This window comes from Tachypleus tridentatus, chromosome 8 (assembly GCF_004210375.1).
Source record: "Tachypleus tridentatus isolate NWPU-2018 chromosome 8, ASM421037v1, whole genome shotgun sequence".
Classification (NCBI taxonomy): domain Eukaryota; kingdom Metazoa; phylum Arthropoda; class Merostomata; order Xiphosura; family Limulidae; genus Tachypleus; species Tachypleus tridentatus.
The window spans coordinates 128,898,098-128,914,348 of record NC_134832.1 but is presented as its reverse complement, the minus strand read 5'-3'; the positions used below and the strand labels follow the sequence as shown (position 1 = coordinate 128,914,348).

The window sequence follows — 16,251 nt, the reverse complement described above, 5'->3', positions numbered from 1 at the left end:
GTCAAGAGCGTAACTTGCCATACTTCACCAGTTTTGTTTACATCCACAGGTAACTGGAATAGAAGTTAGTACTTTTACTTCAGTCTACGTAAGGTATTTTAAGTTAGATTGCAAATGATTTATTGCAAAGAATGTGAAATCGTATTCTTTTTATACAGTGATTTTAGTAATTTTTTGTGGTTAAAACTTTACTGAAATTATAATGCGATTTTATTACTTTCAACATGCCATTTTAACCAGGATTAAAAGTATTTAGCTTTAGTATGAACCAAAGCGTAAATTAAATAAAGACCGACGAGTTTTAATGTGCCCTTTTCTGGTAAATATTAGCAAACCAAGATAACAACTTACTAAGTAATAAACCTGTTAACATTTAAAAATGAAGTTGTGGAAAATTGAAATACTTAGTACTATTGTTGTGTAAAAGTTTGTTCATATTGTAATCTTATAAATTTTAAGTTTAAGAAGGGAATATAAATTTTTAGGAGGTAAGTAGTTTGGTTTATTTTGTTATAAATGTTTGGTTTATGAGTTAATGGGCTTTGCTGTCTAATAAGAAGGAACAAGGTAACAAAGAGGCCATTTGTTTATGGATATCACCCTTTGCTTATCAAAACATTAATTGATATTAAATGTATCACTTCATGTATATAAACTGAATCGCACAATATCTCAACCAAACTATTCTATAAGTTGAAAATTCTAATCAAAAGTTATATTATAGTTTGGAGAAAAGCCAGTTTGTATTTAAGCTTCTAAGTTAGTCAAACCTACCATTCTTTGTATTGAAGCATGCATTTTCAGGTATTCCATTTCTGTCAGTGAAACTATTTCTGAGAATATTGTTCAAACTATTTTACATACAAATTAACTCACCACTAATTCTATTTTATAAAGAAAACATGAATCCACTCATCTTTTCTTAATTTGCTTAAACTTAAATCTAACTTTTAATAGCTTACCTACATACTCTTTAGTAATGGAATAAGTTCAGAGGAATAATAGTTCCAGTGGCTATGTTATATAAAAAGTTATAAGAGAATTGCTTGACTGTGGCATGGGTAGTTTTGTTGTATTTAGGGGCATTAACACACCTAAATTCATCACCCAGAACCACTGTTCAGTATTTAATATGTGGTTTGAGAGTTATCTTGGGTTAAATGTGAAACTAATACCCGTCATACTGTTAGAGAAGTAAATTGTTACAACAAGCTGGAATGTATTTCTACTACTTTTTTATGCTGTGTTTATACTGTCTGTATATTATACTGTAACCTTAATCATAAAGCTAAACTATAGGTTGCATACAAAATGTATTTTTTAAACATTAAGGACCCCACAATCTACATGGCATGGCTTTGTTTGTAAAGAAAGCCTAAAACTAGGCTCTTCTATGTCAAAAAAAAAAAAAATAAAAAAAGAGTGAACAGTAGTGCAGTTTCATGTGAAATATATTGTGTGATTTGTCAATGTATGGTTTACATACAACAGCAAAACCAGTGACATTGAACACAAAATTCAAGTAACACATTATATACTATGTGTGTGAAAAAAAGGTGTAACATTAACAATAACAGTGTGATACAATGCAGAGCTGTAAGAAGATTCCAGCCATGTGTATATCATGGAGGTATTTGATACACAAGCTATATATTAGAAGAAAGAACTTAGGTAACCTTGTAATATAATTTTTTTATTAGTAGTAATGTTGATATTACCAGTATTACTTTGACATTTGCAACAACATTCAGACTGCAACTTTTATCTACTGGAATCAGACAGACAGAAAAGGTAGAAGAAACAGCTAGGGCAACCTTGGCCCACAGCTTTTACAGTTGTGCCTACTTACTGGTGTGGATGAAGGGTGCCCCAGTTGTTTCTTCTAAAATGTATCTTTGTGTTTGATTCTATAGAATGACAATAAGAGTTGCATATCTCATTAATAAGAATAATGCTAATAATAATGTTGTCAAGTAATAGTAGACCTTAGGTAGCTTTCCAACATGGCTTGTGTGTCTGAGGTATCTTTATATGCCTGGACTCCTTTATTTTTTCTATGCTTAATTTTTTTATATATTTTTTTATGAATACTATATACAGATAGTACTTCAGATTAGGCCTTACCTTAGTGTAATACAAGGTTGTCAACTTTGTAACCTTGCATCTAAATAAAATAAATTTTGATAACTATAATTCAGAAACATGTTTTTTCACCACATCAGTATACGCTTATCTGAAATCTTGTTTTATGTTCTTTATGAAGAAAAATAAACAGTACAGCTTAAACCCTTCCTTTCCTCAAAGCATAAAAAATATATCACATAAGAAAGAAATAACAATGTACTCTTTCATCTGTTTAAAGCTGTTTCTGCACAACCACCCCAAAGAAAATAAAGATAAACATGACCTTTATTTTTTAGGAATTAATTTTGAGATGCCTAACCACTTCTCTGTTATAAATAAACCTGCCTTAATTAGCCTGTCTTCTCAGTCTGAAATTTGTATTTTGTCATTCTGTTGTTTTTAAGATCACCACTTAAAAATAAGCTTTTATTTCATCCCTATTACTGTAATTGTAAAAATTTAAACCTCACAAAACATAAATAATTATAATGTTAATATTATTTTATAATTTTTAATTATTGATGGGAATTATACGTAAGTTTTTAAGTTCTGAATTAAAGTTATTGAAAAGTGTGTACTGCTAAACTTTGAGATAGGAGGCTTATGAGAAAGAGAGTCCATAAAAAATAATTGTTTGGATCTACTGCTGAAATACATTTTTTGTTTTATTTTCAGGATTAGTGTTCAGTGAATTGGTAAGATATACACAGTTCTCTTTGTACAGGGTTCTGTATCCACTCTGAGAAATCACTTGTATTGAAATTATATGTTTTTTTGGAAAACAGTATTTATTTGTAATCAGTGCAGAGTGCTATATCAGCTAAAATATATTATTATATTAAAGTTTTTGAACTATTTTGATGCATATCTAAGAAAAAACCATAATGTTTAGTTCTTAGTTATTTATCAGTTCTTAAAGAATAGGTTGTTGAAAGTGTACTATGTATATCATTAAGTACAGTAGTATTGATTAGTAGGGATTGTGATTAGACAAAATGGTAACCATAAAAATTGCTTTTTCAAAACCACCTTTAAAATATCTGAATATTAAAAATGACTCTTTCACAGTACTCACTGATCTAAACTAAGGCTTGCATTGACAAAGACACCTAAATCATTTTATACTTGTTCATGGAATGAAACAAAATTTCATTATTTCACTGAATTTTCATTTAAGTAAGTGACTTTTCCAGACTTCATACAGAAAAAATAACGAACTTTTTTGCTCTAATTCCTTCACAAAACTCTTCCACCTGCAGTCTCAATGATTACTTACTTGTACCAAAAGTGATACTAGTCTATTATAAAATGTCTGTAATTAGATTTGAAGGTAGATTGATAGAGATCCTGATAAGTGATAATATCAGATTAAGTATCCATGCACTCCATGCTTGGTGTTGCTATTGCATTTGCAAAAAAATATTAATAAAAAGAAACAAATGAGGACAGTAAATATTTCTGAATTCTCTAAAGACAAGTGAGGTTCTATATATATATGTTATCTAACTAGAAATTTTTTAATGCTGAAAAAAATTGAAGGAAGAAAGCCAAAATTATAAAGAAATGTAAAAAAAATTAATCTTTACTTTAACTTAGACTGACATAATTATGGTGATTTACCAAAGTAGCAATAAAGAATTTGAAATTTGAAGTAACTCAGTTTTGGTAATTTTGACTTTCTTGTTTCAATGCTTTTGGTAAAATTAACATTTTTTTTTATTACTATAGCTAACATGGTTACATGTCCATCAATCCCTAATTGCCTTTATAAAACTTAAAATGTTTTTAATTGTACTTGTTAATATTTGTTTTCAGTTTTTTTTTGCTGTTTTCTCATGAAGATATAGAAAGATTTGCTTGTGAGACTGTTCACAGATTAAATTAGATAAAACATAGGGGGAAATAACATTTTCTGTTTGTGTTTTAACTTAGAAAAGTAAAACAAATTAGTATGCGAGAAGATCATAAACATAAGATTGCAAAATGTTTCCTGGTTAATGTGTAGTATTTGCTTAATCAGTATTTGCCAGATATGAGTGGGGCTTAATATAAGCTTAAAATTAGATTAATATTAGAGGTGAATAGTCCACTCACTAAAGTTAGACAATAGCCTTCATTTTATAAACTGCAGTTAAAAGCTAATGTGTTAAATATTTAACAGTTAAAGTGTTTTTGCAAAGTTTTATTATTTAAAACAATATTTTATGGAAACAAAATTTAAAAGTACATGAATAATTTTCTTTCTCAAGGTCTAATAGAGAATTGTGTTCATTACATTTGTTATTGCTATCATTGAAGAAGGAAGCAGTAAATTAAATATATAAATTCAATTTTTATTTAAGTGTTTAACTGTAAACATTTTAGTAAACTTGTTTGTATGTTTATAAACATAGAACTTTGATGAAAGACTTTTGTAATAACTTATTCCTTAAAGATAATAAGATTTTGATACCTAGAAATGGGTTTGATCACATCTCATGTTCCTAATTGCAGGTTTATATTATAATTATTGTAGCAAGTGATAAATACTGTAAGCTTTTAAATATTGTATGTCAAAATATGAAAGTGTCTAAATGTGAAGACATGTTAACTTCAATTATTATAGTCAGTAGCACCTATGATTATACAAGTCTAATTATTTTTATTATAAATAAGCAAATAGTAACTGATTAATAAAACAGGACTGCAAATTAAAATTCATGAAAGTAATTTTGGTTTTGACAATGGAGTTTCCATATTTCTGCTATGCAAATTTTGAAAATAATATTCATTTTTTCTGTCATGAAAGAATGTTTCACAAAATAGGAAGAAAAAGAACTATTACTGAGATCAAATTATTATATCTTTTACCACAATAAACATTTATTATTACTTTTGTTAACAAAATTACACACAAACTGAAGAAAAATGGAAGAATGTTGATGTCAAATGAATATGCATTTTCATTCATTCTGACATTTTGTGCAAAATATATGTCTTTTAGTCTCAAAACTTCTCTTTTTATGCATTGCATCTGGACTGCCTTGTTTCAATGACCAGCAGTAATCAACCATCATGTTGATATTCCACCTTCTCTGATACCTTCTGATGACTTGATGAAACCTTTCCCCTTATTCTGCACTGACAGCATCAAGATGTTCAGGGAAACAGTCAGTATGTGAGTGTAAGAAATGAACTTTCAAGCACCTATTACATCCCAACTCTTTGAATCTATTGATCATGTTAAAGATAATATTTTCATAATTTTGGTCCTTGTTATTTCCTAAAAATAGCATCTTTAAAGAGACTCTTTGCTTTTTTTTTTAACTTTCCTCATTGTACTTTCAAACTGTTCATCTGAGGTTAAACAAAAGATCCTGTCTTTTAAGTTTTGCTTTTGAAAGAGCTGAGAATTGCCCACATAAGTACTTATAGTATTTGCTATCTTTGTTTAAGTCTTTTACAAACTGTTTCATCAAGTCTAATTTTGTGTAAAGAGGAGGTAATAGGACTTTTTGTCAACTAAACTTTCATATTTGATGTTTTTTAATCATACTATTAGGCTGACTGTGCATGTCCATTGCTTCTTTATCCAGTGTGCTAACTTTGTGCTGTGTTGTCCCATATACATGGAAACTTTCTATAACTGGAGTGTTGACCTGACAACATACAAAGAACTTTTACGTTTGCACAAAGTAGCCAACCAGGTTCTTTTTATTTGATCTTATTGAGAAGAAGTTTGAGGTTTTCATGTTTCTTTCAAGTAAACCAGATGAACAATAGGAACAGATGCATATTTGTTACTTTTGTGAAGGAGAAAACCTTTTAAGACTTCTTTTGGAGGGATCAGTGAACAGTTGCCATATCTGGGCTTATAGACTTTGTCTTCTAGCATTAGTTTCAATTTAGCAATATTGTTGCAATAAAACAGTGAATTTTCTTGCAGAAAGTGTAGTATACATTCTTTCTCCCATTTTCTGTAATAGTAAAATGATGTCCCTGGAGAAAGTAAATTCTTAGCTTGAAGTCAGAACCTCAAAATCTCTGAAAAATCCTTTGGAAGGCACAAATCTCACACTCAGTCATTAAGCTCACCTTGTTTGAAAAGTTAAGGTTCACCAGATGTTTTAGATTGAAAACAATCTCTGTTATTATTTCTGCTGATATCAGACTCAGAATCAGAAGAAATTGTATGAAGAGTCTCCAGTGAAGAAGGTACAGGTATATCAGGTCTATGAGCAACAGGTATTATTGCAAATTGAAGGTTTGGATAAGAAATGTTCGTTTTATTTTGAATGTCAAAAATGGTTTCTAGATTCAAGATTTATTCCATGTCATTGGAATTCCAAAGGCAAAGACTTTTTCTTAGTTCATTGTCTGAACTCTTTGACACAAACTGTGCAAACCTTGTGAGTAGCCCATGATATGGCTTGGTCCTCAAGTTTTATTCCAAAATATGGGTAATACACTTTTTTTTTTGTTGAATTCTGTAATGTTTTTCCTTTGTTTCTTTACAACAAATTTACCACAAATATCTTGTTGCCATGGTGACAAATTAATAATACTGAAAGAAAAAAAATCTTATAGTGTGTGCATGAACAAACACCATCTAGAAATGACATGTCATGCAGCCTGTTAATTTAATATATTAGTGGTGTGTTTTTTGTGGGTTCTAGAATGATTGATAAGACTCTTGTTTGGTTTAGAGAAATCTATTATAACCAGTGGCTGTCAGCATTTTAGGCATAACAAAATGATTCACTTATATAGAAGTACTTACGATGGTTTGCTAAAAGATTTCTATGTGGTGGAATAAAATGGATATCATTTTTTAAATTCAGCCTACAGGAATTACTGTAGAACATGTAAATATTTCAAGAGAATAAAACCATTATAGTGCTGTGCTGTCAGACTTTGGGATTTTTAAATTCTGTTAAACATAACAGTTGATATTTGATTACCACAACCACTGTTTAAGTACATTGATTAACTTGGTTTTAATGAAGATATTTAAGAAATGAGAATTTTTTTGCTTTGTTGGTTATTATATCTACATCTGTTTCATTGCTATTATTGAAGAGCCATTTATAATAAAATATTTTGGTGTTCTCTCATATAAAATCCTCGAGAAATGTAAAACTTTGCTTAATCTATGGCACCATCATCTCTGCCAACATTCATCACAGTTGAAAGAAGTCAGGTCAAAAACCTTCCTGAAGTAAGCCATTTTACATGGACTGACCTTGTTACTCTGTTCTGTTTTGATGTTTATTCATTGTTATGTTTAATAGGTGTGTTCATTTAATCAACAGTGCTATGTTAGAAAAATATGACTGAATGTTAACCTGCTTGGAATGGTGACTATTAAATAAAGCTTTGTTTTACTTAACTTAGCTGCAGCTGTTACAGTAGTCCACAATAAGGTACTCCTGTAGTGCTGAGTATTATCAGCAGCATCAGTTATGTGTATATGAACAACATGTATGTTTATCTGAATTATGAAAACTGATTATTGTTTTGTGGAGTATCTGAAGGTAACAAAATGTTATGAAATGTAAACTAGTAACCAGTTCAAGAAACTAGCTGTGGTGACTGCAGCTTGCTCAGGTAGTTATTTTTGTACTTTCTGTCTTTTGTTTTACTTCAGTTTTCTGTGTTAACTTAGATTGATAGAGTGGTATTGATGATTACCACTCTTTTCAGTGCTGATATATATGTATATGGTTCATTTATTGAAGACTTCTTATAACTTATGAAACATTTTATATCACCATACACACACATATATATATAATCACTTTTACAGTTAATAGTATTATTTCATTGTTTCTAGACCATTGAAACATTGCTTATGACTATCCAATAATTTGGTATTATCATGCTTGTATTAGGTTATTATTGTGTTCTTAAAAAGAACAGTAAAGACCCTTGTCTTAAGTTTTTCAACATTTATGAGGATTTTTGGATTTTACACCATTCTTTATTTTTTAGGAATTAACTAATAATGTAGTGATATAAAATATGTTTTATAAGTTATAAGAAGTCTTTGATAAAGGAACCATTAAGTCTTGTATGTGTGTGTGGAAAAGATACATTTAAGATTGTACCACTAGTTATTAAAAAAATTAATATTTTTTTTATAAGAAAACAGTATTGTGATATTTTGTAAGAAAGAAATAAAGTTATATATAAACATAAATAGTTTTCATGGTGTTTCCTTTGCATATGAAGGTACAACATATCCATATACTTGTTTTTCTTAATTTTGAAAGAGACATTATCTCTCTCTTTTTTTTTTATTATAAAACATTGGAAGGAATTGTAGAGTGATTTATAGAAAATTAAACCTATGGATATAGAAGATGTCTGACAAACATTTTTAGTGAATTCTGCTTGAGGTAAATGTTCAGAAACCATCAGGAATATATCTATTTTTATTAATGCAACGATTCAGTGGTAAATTATATTTGTAGAAGAGGTTAAAATTAAAGTATTTGGTCTTAGAAAGATGTGTGTGTGTAATATGTTTGTTTCTAAGCATACACTAATTCAAGCAAAGAGTAATACATCTATTTGCAGTAGGAAACAACTGTTTATTTTTAATGCTTTAAGTTAGTGTCTTTTAGGAGCATTATCTAGAAATTGAAAAGCTAGAAAAAATATATTGATATATACTTTCAGATAGATAGAAGTAGAGTACATAATATTTAAAAGATTTTGTAGCTGACCACTTGTCACCATATTCTGTTATGCTTGATCTTATGACTGTGTTCTTGACAATAATATTGTATTGTTTTTCTACTGCAGAATGCTCTGTCATAAGGCTTTCATTTACTAATCTCATTATACTCTCCTGCTGGCTTTCCATAAACCATCTAGTGTTTTCATGCATCCATTTCAACAGTCTTGAGACTTCATCAGTGTGTGTTTACATGGAGTAGTGTGTATGCATATTTCATTTATAATTTCTTGAGGTGTGTGATAGTGTAATGGGTATGTCATGGAAACAACTTGTGTACATGCGACTTTTGTAACAAATTCTTGTTTATGTGGGATGGGCACACAAATGACTTTTTTCCAGTGAATTTTGTATTTGTGGATTCTCGCCTACTAAAGGTACTGCATTTTATTTATTATGGCAGATTGTGACTTGTGTGCCTCTTTCTGAATGGTCCTGATGCTCGAACTTGATCCGTGTTTCTTGGTTTTCCAATTTGTTTAACTAGAGGTATCTAAATTTTTTATTCGGCATCAGACTATTTACAAAATGTGCAAATGAAGTTCTTAATGCTATTTCACCATGGCTATATTAACTATGATTGTCACAAGATTTCTGGTTTGTGTGTGTGTGTGTATATATATATATATGTATAAAGGTTAAAATTTAATTTTTTTTTTATGTTAGCAGGATCAGCATTTGTGATGTATTCATCCTTCTGTAGCCTAACATGAACCTTGCATCTAATGCCACAGTTGAGAAGAGTAACACAACAGATAATCTACAACAGTTAACTCTGTAAGTAATATATTTTACTGCTTTCAGCTTGGGTATAGGTTTAGATATTTTATTTCTGCTGCTTGAACAGTTATATAAGCTATGTTTAATGTGTAGAGTAGTTGGTTATAAGGTATGCTGAAACATGTAGATATGTTTCCTTGTGTTGTTTTAAAAGTATTATTTACTTTCTTTAGGGTGGTGTTTCAGTGTCTGTATTTAACCTTTGTACGTGGTATAATAGTTTACTTATTTGATTCGGTTTCAATGTTTATTAAGTGTAAAAGGTACCTTAACCATGTAGTGTGTTTATTTCATTGGTTTTGTAGAAATGGTAGGACAATGTGCATCATTCTCTATTCAGGTTAACTGAATATGGTTGATAAATATTTAAGTATACACTAAAGTAGCAGCAAAGGGAGAAAATTGAAATGTTTATAACACACAAACTGTTCATTCAAAGCAGCCATGCTTTTCACAGCATTTGACATCAACTGCCAAATATAAACCTGTCCTTTCATTACTTATGTATTTAAACATGATATATGAATGGCATTCCCAAGTTCCTTTACCACATTTTATTGAAATTATTTCAGCCAGTTCTTCACAACAACTTGAGACAGCAAGATACTGAACAGACAGATGGTCAACTGCTTTCTATATAGTATGATTACAAGATGCATTTAATAATAAGGATGAAATTTGCTTTGTTCAGTAATAATGTTTAGGAAACCTTTTAGTTTTCTTAGAACTAATGGTATATTAACAGTAGTAATGGGATTTCATAAATTTGGACATGGTCATCTCTATTTATTGTAGTTACTGCTATTTTTTATTTTTTGAAAATGTTTGTTTCTGAGATAAATCTTAAGATACATGTGTACAACATTTTTATAGCTCTGCTCCCTATTATGTAAATAATTAAAATCACAAATCAGAATAAAGTCTTCTGTTGGGACAGCAGTAAGTCCTCAGATTTACACTGCTAAAATGAGGGTTTTGGTTCCTTTTGGTGGACACAGCAGATAGCTTTTCGAAACTGTCTTTTCAGTCGATCATATAGTGAAACATAATATTTTTTTTTCATTTATGCAATTTAGTGTGAAATATAATTAGCTGTTTCATTAATTAAAAATCCTCATTCATTTATACACAAAAAATGTTTGTCTTGTCTAGAAAAGTGATTTTTGCGGTGCCGTTGCCAAACATAGATTTTTTTTTTTCCAGGAACAAGTGCCTTAATGACAGACTGCAAGAGAGCATATGCTTTGAAGAGATAGCAGAACTCATTTCTGCTAGTTTAGCTGACATGAGTTCTTTGTCTGTCAAGCCAGAAAAGTGTGCCATAATCCAGGAAACTGTCAGCCAGATCCACAGAATCCAGAAACAAGGTATTTTGATATAGAAAAGAAAATTTTTTTTTAAATGTAAAATATTTATTTAATCCTATACAGTTGAATATTTCTGAAGTTATGAAAATATTTTTACAGTATTAACCCCATGTTCACATGTTGGAGTCAAGCTGTGCATGCCAGATCTTTTATAGTTACATTCAAAATCCAATTTAATAACTTTATTTTCAATGTACATTGATAAACTTGGCATCAGGATGTATTTTATTATTAAAATATGTGAGTAAATTCCTATTTGTCAATTCTCTGTGCCACATGAAGGCTCTCTATTCCATATTCTCCTTTTTTAAATTTTATTTTTTTCCTTAACCTTATTGTTATACATTTTCCTGTACATAGGGCCTGCCATCATATTTGTAGACTTACATTCAAAATTCTATTTAACTACTATTTTATGAATGTATGTCAGTACGTTTTGGTATCAAATTGTAGATTATAATATAAAGTTTAGTAGTATATATTAGCTAAGTTCTTAATTTAAAATTAAGTGTTAAAATGAACTTTCTAAACATTAATTTTTGTGTGTCACATAGTATCTTGAATGCAGCTTTGGCTCAAATTAGATGTTTTTGGTGTCCAAGTACAAAATCAGTATTTCTTATTAATTAGAAAATCAAGTTACAACATTGTCAAGCTAGAATATAGACTGATAATCTCCTGTCTTTAATATTTACTGAGATACAACAGTATTTAGCAGATCAAACATACTGGCCTTATCCAGTCCTTCCAGTCTTGGAAATACCCTCTTACTTACACCTGTTTCATCATGAGTGTAACCAATGTAAAGCTCAGAATTTCCCCCATGCATTTTTCAGCCTTTTAAGGGTGTATACTTCCCCAAGTTTAGTTTGTTTTCATATTCAGAGGGAAAGAGAAAATGGTGTTTGAAAATAAAGACTCAGTACAGTTTATTTAGTGAACTTGATAAATTATAGTGGAAGTTTGTGATATTGGTAAAGTAAATTATAATTTATTTTATTTTAAAATGCATATATAAAGCCTAAATAGTTGTTTTATATCCTCCATATGCAAAATTTTACAAGGCTTAGTGCAAGGTATGGGAAGTGTGTACAAACTTCTTTACAGTTGTCAGTAGTAAAGGTCATTGTTATCTATATTTCTTTATTTACTATTCTGTGTTTCAAGACGAATTTCTAAAATTTTAGAATTGTAACTAGTAATAAAATACACAGTGATGTCGAGAAAACCCACTTGTAGAGAAATATATATGTAAAAATGGCTCGTTTGGGTTGAGAACCTTTTTTTACATAGAGGAGTGAACAACGTTTTGACCTTCTTCGGTCATTGTCAGGTTTGTGACATACATAATAAAATACATACACACACACACGTGCGTATTATAACAGAAATGTGTCTGTATTTTACAAAATGCTGGTTCTCTAGAACAAAGCCAAGACAGATTATTTTGTAAATGCCAGTATTGTGTTATTGGATATTGTAACATGAGAGACGCATGCGCTATGGCTGCAATGTTTGTAATGTTAGTCGAACACAATTGGAAGGTCATTAAAGTAGAAATATTAAACGTAAATAGATGTATAGTGGTATGACATTTAAGCTACTCAAAATAAATACTTGTGGTTTCATATTGCAATTTGTAGTCATTTTAGAACAAAAAAAAGGTATAGGTTAAATCTTATTTTGTAGTTTTTTTATGGTAGTTACTAGGTTGATCAACTCGATCAAACCCATACAGAGGAAAGTTAAAGAAATAACAGATGTAATATAGAGTTTTTCCAAAAAAAGTTATTTTTCTGGATTTATAAGGTTATAGAAATTTTGCTAATGAGATTTGACAGTTTTCTGATGCATAAAGGTATTTTTAATCTTAAAATTAAACTTACTTTGTGTGTGAGATAGCCAACATTTTGAAAAGAAGAAAATGGATGATCAGATTTATAATTAAAATAACTTGAACTTAATTTTCAAATATGATTTTTTGTGCTTGAAAGTCTTGTTGTGTTTAATGATAATCTGCTAAATTATTATCTGAGATATTAGTAAATTTACTTCACTATTGATATGAGTTTCTTCCAACTGTTTGAAATTACTCATTCAGTAATGCTTACTTATCAGTTGTACATGGCTAATAAGCAATAAAGGCTATTTTGTGAACTGCAATTATACTGTCTTCATGTTAATTTATGTTGGTAAAAAGTTCTATTTCTTAATTAGATTATATTGAATGTAGACCAGAGATAGCACTTCAGTAAGTAAAATAAACTATTTATGACCAATTTATATGTCAGTTAGAAATTCACATAAATTATAGTAGTTTTGGGGCATTATATTGTACTAATACTTTTGTTTTCAGTTTAATTATAGTTTCTAGAAGAGGTAAATGTCTGTAATAATTCATCTGTTTTTATAGCTACAGGTGAAAGGGATGAACTTCAAGAAAGTGAAGTATCTTCAAGTAATTCCAGTATTTTGAACAGTGAAATCCTTGGTCCTTTATTATTAGAGGTGAGCAATGCAATTTCCTGTCAGAGTATTGTACAGGAGGGTTTTATAAGGGATATTTGTAATTAAGTCTGGCACATTTTCTACACTTTTTGAATGCATGGTAGTTAGTGTCATGTTATTGTTATTTATTTTACTATGTTGGTAAGGGGTGGAAGTTTTTTCCTTCTCTCGTGTTGATTAAAATGCTAGACTTGTAGGTCTACGTTAAAGATTTATTGTATATTTTTTTAGATAAAATTGAAAGTAATGGAAATTAACATAGTGGCAGAGTTGTCATAAGTTTTGTGAAACTTGTAAAAACAACATGCACAACTTTAATTACAACTTGTAACAACTTTCATGTTTTGGCAATATTTCTCTGCCACCACTACCAAAAGCTGCTGAAATAATGCTGAAACTTTTAGAGTAGTTTGATGTTGTAATTGAAATGTGTTTGTCCTGGAAAAATACTGTCTTTGTTTGTATTATTGATTGAGAGAGTTAGAAGGCTTTGATTTTATACTGCTGGAAGAAAGAAATAATCTCTTGGCTACTTGTTGCTATCACTTAACATATCTAAAATTTAAAAAGTTCATATGATTATGTTTCTCTGTAAATAAATTAAAAGAACTTTGTTACACTGCATTTTTTGTTGTTGTTTGTTGAAGATTGTTGATATAGAAGCTTTGAAGAGTTTTGTACTTATTGCCAGGAGATTAGTTGTATTTATACATAAATTTCAGAAATTGTTCTTAATAGTACCTTTCATTCTGTGATTGTGATGTCAGTCTGGGGAGATAGATTAAGTATCAATATATTCACCTCAGATATCCATTATTGCACTTGGCACAAAGTTTGAGTGTCTTACATTAAAAAATTGTATTAAATTGCTTTTTGTTTATGTTATATCAGTTAGCTTAGCATAAAATCTTAGCTAATAATCTCTATTTTAATAATATTTAAGTTTTAGGTTTTTAATTCCAGAAGGCAATATTTAAAAAAAAGTCCTGAATTTTCCCAAATGTGACACATGAAACGTTTTCACTAGACATCTTTATTTTATCTACCACTCCTCCCAAAAGTACAATATTAAATGTAAATTATTCACTATAAAATTGTTATTGCTTAGGCAAACAATAATTTTTATAGCCTTTAGTTTTGTTTGGGAACAGAGCTATTATTCAGAAAATGTAACCATATCCTCCCTTTCATGATTTGTTAGTAATTCTCATTTACAATTAATTATATATTACTGATAACCAATTGAAAGTCAAGATTTTCATCTGTCAAATGAAGTATTGTATAACATTTGCTCTCAAAAAACCAAAAAATAATGAGTTTTGCTGAGAGTGGAATACCATGGGAAAGCTAACAACTAGTTTGGATGAATTTGTAATGGCTCTTGTTGCATAGTTAGAAAGCAAGAAAAAGTTTTTAGACTTAGGGGGAAATTGTCTACTTTTTGCATGTTATTAGTTTGTGTGTTTTGGTGCATTATTTTAATAAATAAAGAGTATTTAGTGCACTACTACCATTAGTATATAAAAAAGTGGGGTTAAGTTTCATTAACAATCAGTAGCAAGAAAAAGATCTTTATTCCTTGTTTTTTTGTGTTTATTCTTTAGTATTATGAAACTAACTGAAATGTAAAAGTAGGGATCTTTTTAAGCTAGTTAAGTTTAGATTAGGTAAAATAAATAATACTAATAAAAATGTTTCAGGAGGCATGCATGCGAGCAGCTCCTAGTAGCTCGAGGGTAATGTAATTCAGTAGCATAACCTGAGCAGCATATTTCCTGAGTGATTTACAACTTAGTATCATATGTAGTTCAAATGACAAACAAAAGAGCAATAAAATAATAAAAATTATCTATAAATAGATGCATAATTTTATGAGTTTAAAGCTACTTAGGATAAGTTAATGTAGTTTAATGTTATGATTTGAAGTAATTTAGAAAGAAAAAAACTGGTAATTTAGACTTGTTACTGGTTACAAAGTCAGTCAAATTGACTAGTTCTGTATAGAGATAGGGTAGAGAAAATATAAAGTTTTATGGGAAGAACATTTGAAATATATTTAGAAGGTTGTAAGAATTACACGATAGAAAATTGAAATGTCTAAGATGAGGAAAAGTATTTTAAGTATAATATAAAAGTACTTTATGCTCAGACTATTCAAAACAAATACTCAAAGGACAGATCTTTTGTTTTTTAAAATTCTTCACCAAAAAATTTTATTTTTTTTGTAAGTGAAGGACTTGTAATGTTAACTGAAAGGCTTACAAATGTTGTGAAGATGTATAGAGTATATTGAAAGTTAAAAGTATTAAATTTTAAATACTTTAAATAAGTACAAAGAGGTTATATGGTTACTTTTATTGTGCCTTGAAAGACATCATCATTAGAATGTCTATCTTGACATCATGTTAGAGAAATGCAGGTTGCTTGTGCAGTTTATTCTAATGTATTTTTGGTGATGGACAGAGGAAGATGTCTGAATGCAGTATAAGCTAATTTAAAAGAGTATATTGTTTAACTCTTTTGTGATGCATTGTGGGTCAAAGGCCGTGTTATCACCTTTGTTGACTTGCATTCAAAATTTATTTCAGTAAGTTTATAATGAAATTACAGCTTATAATTCCAACTTTAATATTATATATAAATTAATTTTCTTAATTTCAAAGTCAGCACTAAAAAGAACATATCTAAATAAAGATTTTAGTGCACTTTTGCAGCACTTTTTAAAATTATATTTTGTGATGTCAAAACACTAAG

At 29.4% G+C, this 16,251-nt stretch overlaps 2 protein-coding genes across 7 annotated transcripts in view; both read left to right on the top strand.

Annotated features, from left to right (window-relative positions):
* The window catches only part of LOC143223476 (zinc finger CCCH domain-containing protein 15 homolog), a 282,471-nt gene that overhangs the window by 209,912 nt on the left and 56,308 nt on the right, over positions 1–16,251 (top strand). The window lies entirely within an intron of this gene.
* LOC143223471 (nuclear receptor coactivator 2-like) overlaps positions 4,891–16,251 on the top strand; it is a 32,585-nt gene continuing 21,224 nt past the window's right edge. Inside the window, exons 1-4 of one of the 4 annotated variants that reach the window (XM_076451501.1) lie at positions 4,891–5,281; positions 9,512–9,619; positions 10,826–10,989; positions 13,403–13,497. In XM_076451501.1, coding sequence (XP_076307616.1) covers positions 9,552–9,619; positions 10,826–10,989; positions 13,403–13,497 — 327 coding nt within the window. In that variant the 5' untranslated portion in view covers positions 4,891–5,281; positions 9,512–9,551. Of the gene's footprint in view, positions 5,282–7,502; positions 7,711–9,253; positions 9,332–9,508; positions 9,620–10,825; positions 10,990–13,402; positions 13,498–16,251 lie in introns of those variants that run through there. The other 3 variants (XM_076451500.1, XM_076451503.1, XM_076451499.1) reach the window with 3 other exon arrangements.